The 9,003-nt window shown below is 42.6% G+C and overlaps 1 protein-coding gene across 1 annotated transcript; it reads right to left on the reverse strand.

Moving 5' to 3' along the window:
• Window positions 1-1,322: 1,322 nt before the first annotated feature.
• Window positions 1,323-7,034, reverse strand: LOC118889147 (zinc finger X-linked protein ZXDB-like). The gene has a single exon (XM_036840861.1). It carries the CDS (start codon window positions 6,982-6,984, stop codon window positions 4,528-4,530), a length of 2,457 nt encoding a protein of 818 aa, XP_036696756.1. The 5' UTR covers window positions 6,985-7,034; the 3' UTR covers window positions 1,323-4,527.
• Window positions 7,035-9,003: the final 1,969 nt, after the last annotated feature.

A 9,003-nucleotide genomic window follows, 5' to 3' on the forward strand; every position in this document is an offset into this window, starting at 1 on the left:
AAATAAATTTCACATACAAAAAGCGTAGGCTTTAATATTTTTTCTCATTGATAAAATGAGAAAGTATAAAATCTCTAGAATCACTTCTAGCACATCTCAAAGACTGTAATCTAGAAATGAATTTTAAAAAGCCTACTTCATACTTGATTTTCATATTTTTTGCTACAGTTTATCAAATCTAAGACACCTGTCAAAATTATAGTTTAGAATAATTTTGTTCTAATGTTTATACATTAAATGAAATATTTGATGATATTCTGTAAAGTGATTTACCCTTATCAAAATTATGTCCACTCACAGAAAATGCTAACTTTTACTCTAGTAAAATCTATAAAGTACCTCTTAGAATTCTGCAATACATTGGTTTTAATAGTTTCCCATCTAGATGATGTCTTTGAACATAGGGACGATACTTGTCACATAAGAGGTACATAAGAGGTAAAATATTTGTTAATGGATTAATGAAGTATACTTAGGTGTAATACCTCAGACTGCTTCACATATTACATGCTCAATACATAACAGCTGATTGATACCTTGGTAAATAAGTATAAAGGATGGTATTAAGGGACTCAGAGATTGTTGGTGCTTTTAGATCACTGTATGCTTCCTTTTAAAATACTGTTAGGATATTTTCTTTAGAAAAATTGACAATTAAGGGTTTTATATGTTTTTAAGTGTCAGCAATTAATAATGAAAAATTATTTTAGTTGACAATGTAGGATTTCTATCAAATTTGCCGTTAAATACAGCATAATTCCCGGAGAGTTATTCATGCTCCTTCTTTAATTTTTCATTTTTTTTTTTCTTCCACTCCTTCTAGGGTTATCTCTTTTAGTGGACAGGGGAACTATAAAATGGAGAGACTATAATAGGGGTTCTTATGACTAGGTTTTTATGCCACCACTTGCCTCACAATTTTCTCTAGTGACAGAAGTGACTCTGGCTAAGGAGCCACAAGCCAATTTCACACAGATCTCCAGGGATATTGGACTTTGACGATTCTATTCCTGCCTGCTCCTGCCTGCTTTCTCATATGTCTCCTGGATAAGAACATGAAGAGACAAATAAACTTAATAATCTATCCATAATTAACTCCTGCTACTCAGTATTGTGTTATATTAATTATACTACTTGGTAAAAATGCCAAGGCCAATATATTTTGAACTTATGATCAACATGATCAACAGAGTACCCAGAAAGAAACTTCTTTTTAAGCCATCGTGTTATTATGCTTCCAATTGGCAAGATTTTTTAATAAACCAATGACTGAGGAAAAGCAGAAAGGAAATAGGATTAAATTAAAACATGTACAATTATTCAAAAGGAGTGATGGCAATTTTAAACCACCACCAACAGAAGTTTAACTTTGTACCTTCAAAGTATAAAAAGTTTCACCATTTTTCTGGAAAATGGAGTTGAAAGAGGAATTATTTGAACAAATTTGTTCAATGAAATCCTGTGAACCCATGAGAAAAGTAACATTTGTCCTTTGAAAATTCAAGCAATTAGTAGGAAAAAATATAGTTAATGATTTTTTATTGGACGGAAGTTGGTTTAAAGAATTCAAAAAAGAAGTCACAGTATAAATTCTCTTCATGTTTAAGTAATTTATTTGATGTTCGCTACTTGGGTGTTCATTTCAATCCTCGACGCACGTTAACTGCCAGACATGAAAAACAGTGCTCAATCTAAGAGGCCTTAATGAATGACAATATTTTTGAAATGTGCTTTATGAATACAAATATTTCCAAAACAAAGAGAGAAAACCATTGAATGTGTAGACACAATGAAATTCTGAGCATTTCTCTGATTTACAAAAGTATGCCTAGTTCTTGTTTATCACTAAATGAATAAAACCACTTTAAAAATATATGTGTGTGTATGTGTGTGTATACCCCCATACACACAGTACATAAACATTTCAAAGTGACAATTTTTTAGTGCACTGCCAAAGAGCTACAATAACTGTCATCCATAGGCATTCACATGCAAACACTACTGGACTAGTACACTACAGCAAATATGAGTTTTAGTTGAACTCCTTGGCAAAAACTTTTAAAAAATGGAAATAATAAAACAGAAATCTACTTCTCATCTGAACAATATAGAAAATAATGTCTTTTACCATCTGAGTCATATATACACACAGTATTTTCTAAGCTCAGAAAATAACTTCTTACTATACACACAACTGCAGTGTACACTCAGCAAATGTTATCATTGGAAAAAAATGGGCTATGAGGAGATCTGAGGAATAGTAGCAGGAAGAGATCTATCCATTAAAAAATAAAAAGTAAGGCATGGTAAGGGCTGGAGTGCACATACATGGGAGTGGACTGGGGAAAAAGTAAACAGAAAGTAACAGAAACCAATTAAAGTGGAAAACAGCAGCTAGTTATGACACAGGGATAAATCATGAAAGTTGGATGGGTGGGAAGTGAGAGGTGAAAATAATTTATCTTCTTTGTTTTAAGCTATTGATATATATATAGAACTGTCAGTCACTAGCCAAAGTCCATTTAGAATGTGCATTTGCTAAAATGCCATGAGTCACAGAACAAACTTTGCCAAAACTACCACACAGGGTTGCTCTGAACAACAGTTGTGAAGATGTTCCACAAAATTCAAAATGCTACACTCATATAAGACAGACATTTCACACAATATTCAGCTTCAATCTTTCCTTCCAACTCTAGGAAAATGCAAACAATGAGCTCCCCAGACCACGGAGAGGAGGAAACCTTCTCTGCTCCATTATCAGTTTCTTGCAACAGCAGACTCTGCAGTTACAGCAAAGTCTAACTCTGGAATCAGAGCAAAGATGGTGACAAATTGGTCTAATGAACAGGGATGCAGATATACCTGTGAGCAATGTTTCCACTCCTGGCAGTAGCCACAGAAATTCCTGGGGGGAAATAATTCAGTGGAGGGAATAAAGAGATTCCCTATCTTGCTACACCCTAACTCTCACAAACCTTGTCTGGACATGAACAGGATTAAATTATCCCAATTTCTTCTTTACAGTAGGAAGGATTGAGATGGTAAAAGGATTATATAAATTCATCAAAATATGTCAAAGCACATAGTATTTTTCTTTACATATTAAAAACTGGAAAAGATTAAAAGTCTCAGGTGTGTTAGCTATGTGTGTGCATTGCTATGATCCTTTGACGGCTAAGAAACAGAGGCTTAGTGAAATTAATTTATTCAAGGCCACTTATCCAACATGAGTTTGACCGTGGGCCTGTTTCATGTCAAAGTCCTGGCTGACAACTTCTACAACAGCAAAGCCTCCCATCATCAAAAGAGGTGAGGAAGATAAATGCGGAGCAGAGTCAAAACATTTTTTGCTACTTATTTTTTTCTTGTTAGTTCTACCTTTAAGAAACTACTTTGGCATTGAACAATATTTCTAACAAACTTTTAATACATGCTTTCAACAGCATTTCTTCCTCCACTAATAGTAACTCTACAAGAACAATTCATGATATCAGAAGCACAGGTAATCATGAATTAATGCACCAATCACCAGCAGCTGCAAATATCACAAGAGAGAAAACCAGACATTATGTGCCACCTGCTAAAAGAACACAACACGACATATAAAACATTCCTACCCACCAAATCATATTTCCATTCTGATCAAGTCTCTAGATCCAACTACCAAATTAAGGAAACAGAGGGTAGGGGAACTTAATAGCACAGGGATATAATTATCAAAACTTAAGACTGTGGCAAATGCTACATGTGAAACAACTTCCTTTCTTCAATGAATAAAATTGCAAGAAAAGAGACAACAGGGTAACATACAGATTAAAAAGACAGTTAAGAGGCTTACTGGGATTCTAATTGTTAAAAATATTAAAACAAATAGCATTTATGAGACAATTATAAGTTGGAACCCTGACAGTATCAAAGAACTACTGTTAACTTTAAATATGATAATGGAACTGAAGATTTTTCCAAAAGAGCCCATGTTTATAGAAATATATACTGCATATTTATGGTTGAAATGATGTGATATCTGGTATTTATTTTAAAATAATACTGGGAGAGGGTGAGAATGGAGATTATATAAACAAAAATGTTCATGAATTGATAATAGCTGAAGTTGGGTGTCATATACATGAATGTTCATTCTACTATTATGTGTATTTTATGCATGTTTGAAAAAAAGCACATGCAACATCACTGAAAAATGTCCTAATTTTTTTCAAGGAAAGAAGCATATTATCAAGGAATCATAGAGGTGAAAAGACCTTAGAAACAATCTATTCAAACCACCTCATTTTATAAATAAGGAAATTAAGGCTCAGATAGGATAAGTGACTTGCTCAGGGTCACACAACCTGTCAGTTCGAGACTCAAGATCAGAATTTAAATCTCCAAACTTGTAGCCCAGGGCTCTGTTCTTTTTCAAACCTATAAGAAATGACTGCATTTAAACATTTAGTCCAGAATACTCTTAAAATTGAGTGTCATCAATAAAATAAGCCATGTGGCAAGGAATGAATAGAGTTTAGTTCATACCAAAAATGAGCTGCCAGTCACTGTGATAAGATCTGTTTCTTTCTGAGACCCATGGTTTCCTGCTGGACTGGAGAATGCAAACTGGGTTTCTTCCTCCTGTCCAAAGAAGTCAGAGTCAGGGCGTACGTTCCATTCCGTTTTGGTTGGCGGCAGTAGTTCTGAGACACTGTTTTCACAAAGGGTGCTTGAAGGAGTCAGAGCATCTGTGTCAACTGTTAGCTTACTGCTGGGGGTCAAAGCTTGGGGCTCTTGACTCGAGGTTTTCATAGCCAAAGAGCTCAGAGATTCCAACGGCCCTGCACTTAGACTTGAGACATCATCCGTATCTAAGGGACTCTGCTGAAAACCAGCGGCTGTCGTTCCAAAGAAGAGTGAGGTATCCAGACTTTGAGGAAGGTCACTGCTGGCCATCAAGGCCTGAGGGTCCACCGCCTGCCCTAAGGAATTATTATTATTATTAGCAGGGCGGTTCCCTGCCAGAGTTGAGTTCACAGAAGCCACATCAATAGTCAAGATCCCAGAGTTCACCAATGCGGTGTCCAATACTGCAGCAGAACTATTACCAGGCACATCAGAGAAGAGAGACACAAGCTCTGCATCACCGAGGTCATTCTGCCCCTGGCTGGTAAGTTCACTGCTCGGCGTAAGAAAATTTGCAGCTCCTAGCTGAGCTAAGAGATCCTGGTGCAGGTTGTGCCTTTTGGCCATGTGGGTCTTCATGCTGTGCTTGGATGTGAAGAGTTTATTACAAGTGGAGACTGGGCATCGGATTTTCCAAGTGTCCACATCCTGCAAGTGTTTCTTGGAGTGAATGTAGAGACTACTGCGAGCAGAGAACCTGGCACAGCAGCCTTCCACGGGGCACACAAAAGGCTTTGTGCCCAGGTGGGTTATGCTGTGGCCTTTCAGATGTTCGGCCCTCGTGAAAGATTTCCCACAGCCTTCTACAGGACACATGAACCTCCGGTCATCGTCGTGCTTCCTTTTGTGTCTTAGGAGTTTGGACATGCTGGTGAAGTTCCAGCCACAGCCCTCGAAGTCACAAAGGAATGGTCTCTCACCAGTGTGGCTCCGAAGGTGAATTTTCAACCTACAAGCCTTGTCGTACTGTTTGCTGCAGCCAGGAAAGGAGCAGGAAAAGAGTTCCTGTTCCCTGAAGTGGGCGCGGTTATGGGAAAACAGGGCACTCACTGTGATAAACGTCTTCTTGCAGCCCGAAAACGCGCACTGGTAGGGTCTCTCAGGCTCGAAGTGGCTGCGCTGGTGGGCGCTGAGTTTGGCCTGCGTGGGGAAGGTCTCCTCACACACCTCGCATTTGAATGAGTTCTCCTGCTCATGGCCCTTCATGTGCGCTTTGAGGTTATACACCGTGGTGAAGCTCTTGCCACAGCCCTCTGCCGGGCAGCCAAAGGGCCTCAGTTTGTCGTGTGACTGCAGGTGCCTCTTGAGCTTGTACGAGGTGGTGAAGGTCCAGCCACAACCGCCCAGGGGGCACTTGAAGGGCCGCTGGCCCTGGCTGCTGCTGTGCGTTAGCAGGTGCACCTTCAGCTGGTGCTTCTTGGCAAAGGTTTGTCCGCACTGCCCCTCAGGACACAGGTACAGCACCATGCCCTGGCCCGGGCCTAGCGGCCCGCGGGGGCTCTCAGCAGCAACCGGGCCCTCCCCCTCCTCCTCGGGCGCTGGGGCGGGCGCGGGTTCGGCCCGCTCGGCCAGCAGGAGGTCGGGCGGCAGCTCAGGACAGTCGCCAGGCTGCGCGGCGTGTAGGATCCCCGCTTGCGGGGCGATCGGACCCCCGGGCTGCGGGGCAGGGGCGACCCCAGGCGCCCAGGCTGGCGGCGGGGGCGTGGCCAGGGTGAGGACGCCGTTCTCGAAGCGCAACAGCAGGTTTTGGTTGTGAATGGTGACGGTGCCCGCGAAGGCCGCGGCGGGGCCCATGCCTGGGGCGGGGATCGGGGCCAGGGCCGGGACTGGGGCGCGGATAGCGGACAGGCAGCTGGGGCCCAGCGAAGGGCGGCCCTCGGGGTTCGCGCCGCTTTCGTGCCCCTGGAACCGTGGGCCCAGCCCGGCCTCCTCCCTCCATAGGGGCCCTGCAGCCTGGCCGGCGCCCGTGGAATCTACGTCTCCACCCACCGGGTCCAGCAGCACCAGGAAGAAGTCATCGCCATCGCCGCCGCTGCCGCCGCCGCCGCCGCCGCCACGAGCGTGATCGGGCCTCGGCACCAACGGGCTAGGGCCCGGGCCCGGGGAGGCCGCGCGGTCCTCCTCACGCTGCCGCCCGGGCCCGCCATCTTGGGGGCCCCGGAGCAGCAGGAGGCGGCGCGCGGGGGCCTGGCCGGCCCGCGGGTCAGGACCTCCGTGGATCCGGCCGCCGCCCCCGGGGCTGCCAGCGCCGCCGCCCTGTCGCGACCCGCGAGCCGGGAGCAGCCTCGGGATTTCCATCTCCGCGTTCATGAGGCTCCGCTGGAACCAGAGTCGCGGAGGAGGCGCGACCCCGCCCCCTGCCGCGGGCCCGAACACGTTCCTGAAAGGAAAAAAAAAAATGTGCAATGCGCAGAAACTGGCCCTATCAGATATTAAAACGTGTTTAACGCCACCGTGATTTAAATATTCTGGTACTGGGTCTCTAGAACAGAATAGAAAGCCCAGGGGCAGAGCCTCGTATACATAATAAGTTCCACAGTTAATATTAGTAGGAAATCAAGGAGGTCTTCCCAGATACAGGGGAAATGGTGCTGGAATGAATACCTTAGGTATCTATCTGCTAAATGCAACATAAATCGGTACCTCACTACCGATTTATGTACCAAAATAAGCACACCCCCAGCCCCTCCCAGTGCTAAACATGGTGGTTAGCACTTATCCTGTATTAAACATTGTTTACTGGGTGGCTGGCTGGATTAATGGATGACAGAAAATTCCTGAGAGAATACGCTATGTGTCAAGATTAAACAACCATAGTGCTAGCAATTCCTACTGAAAAGGTTGTCTTTTAAAAAAATTTCCTGGACAGCTTCCATATCCAGAACTGTCTTGAGCAATGTCTTCAGGAAAATTTGTCGCATTGTTAAATTTTTGTCCTGCTGGTGCAGAGACTAGAATGAGTAAGAGGTGGGGCCAAAGCAGATTAACACTGTTCAGCCTAGAAATGCAAAGCCTGGAGGATGAAACAATTTATACTGAAATCTGAAGAACCCAACCTACTCCTGGGTTCTCCCTATAAGGTGCACAACCTAAACCAACTCTTTGCTCTTCCACCATTGGTTGCACCATGGTAAATTTTATGTCCAATCTCACAGCATGATGAGGACATTCCTCAGCTTACTCTAGATTCTCCAGCACATGGAGGTCTCTGGACAAGAGTACTAGTTAAATGTGATAAGGTTAAACCCTAAGTTACTGCAGTGGACTCTCCTGAGAACAAGGCACAGATGCCTTTTGCATGCCCAATAGCCCCAATGTGCCTGCTTTCATTTAAGTGTGGTGGCCTAGTCTCACTGTAATGGATTTGGCCTGTGATGCCTAATGATCTTATTAATGTTGATGGTGATCCTCCAATTTGTCTGTCATCAGTGAGTTGGGAATTGATATAAATACAGGGTGAATTAATCTGGCAAGAGAAAGGTTTAGAGTGATGACTAGATTATGGGATACCTTTAGTTTACGTAATCCCTTCATTCCCCTCTTTTAATGATAATGGACACTTGCTGATCTCTTGATTAAAAGATCAAGTTTTTCATCCATAACAATTCAAACATCATCAAAATTTCTACATCACATATTTTTCTTTCTATTACATTTTTTGGAGGAAACATTTTTTTCAAATCTGAGGTATAGAGGAATGCATAAAACATATCTGCCAGGTTTAGATAATTTATAAAAGCAAACACCCGTGTAACCAGCACCAATGCCAAGAAATAGACCATTGCCAGCCTTCCAGAATACATCCACCGTATTCCTCCCAATCCCAAACCATACCCTCCCCTATGGATAGAGTCGTTATCTTGACTTTGTGATAATCATTTCAGTGCTTTTTTTTTAATATGACTTTACAACTTTTGTATGCATCCCTAAACAATACAGTTTATATGAAGTTATATCAACAGAATCATGCTGCATGCTCCCTTTTATGGCCTGCTTCTTTCACTGTGTATCATATTTATTTGAGAGACTCATCCATGTTGTTCCTAGTAGCCATAGATCTTTTGTCTCCATTGTTGACTAGCATTCCAGTGCATGATTTTAGCAAAGTGATTATGATATGATTATATCATTCTACACTGGATGAACACTGGGTTCATCCAGGGTTGTTTTTAGCTTTTTATTATGAACAATGGTGCAATGAACATCCTTGGGCATTTTTCATGGGACTCATGTTTAAAAGTCTCTTGGGTATATATGCAAGAACAGAATCACTGGCCCACAGAGTATGCGTATCTTCAGCTTTTCTACACGATGCCAAATTGTTTTCTA

Source organism: Balaenoptera musculus, chromosome X (genome assembly GCF_009873245.2).
Source record: "Balaenoptera musculus isolate JJ_BM4_2016_0621 chromosome X, mBalMus1.pri.v3, whole genome shotgun sequence".
Classification (NCBI taxonomy): Eukaryota; Metazoa; Chordata; class Mammalia; order Artiodactyla; family Balaenopteridae; genus Balaenoptera; species Balaenoptera musculus.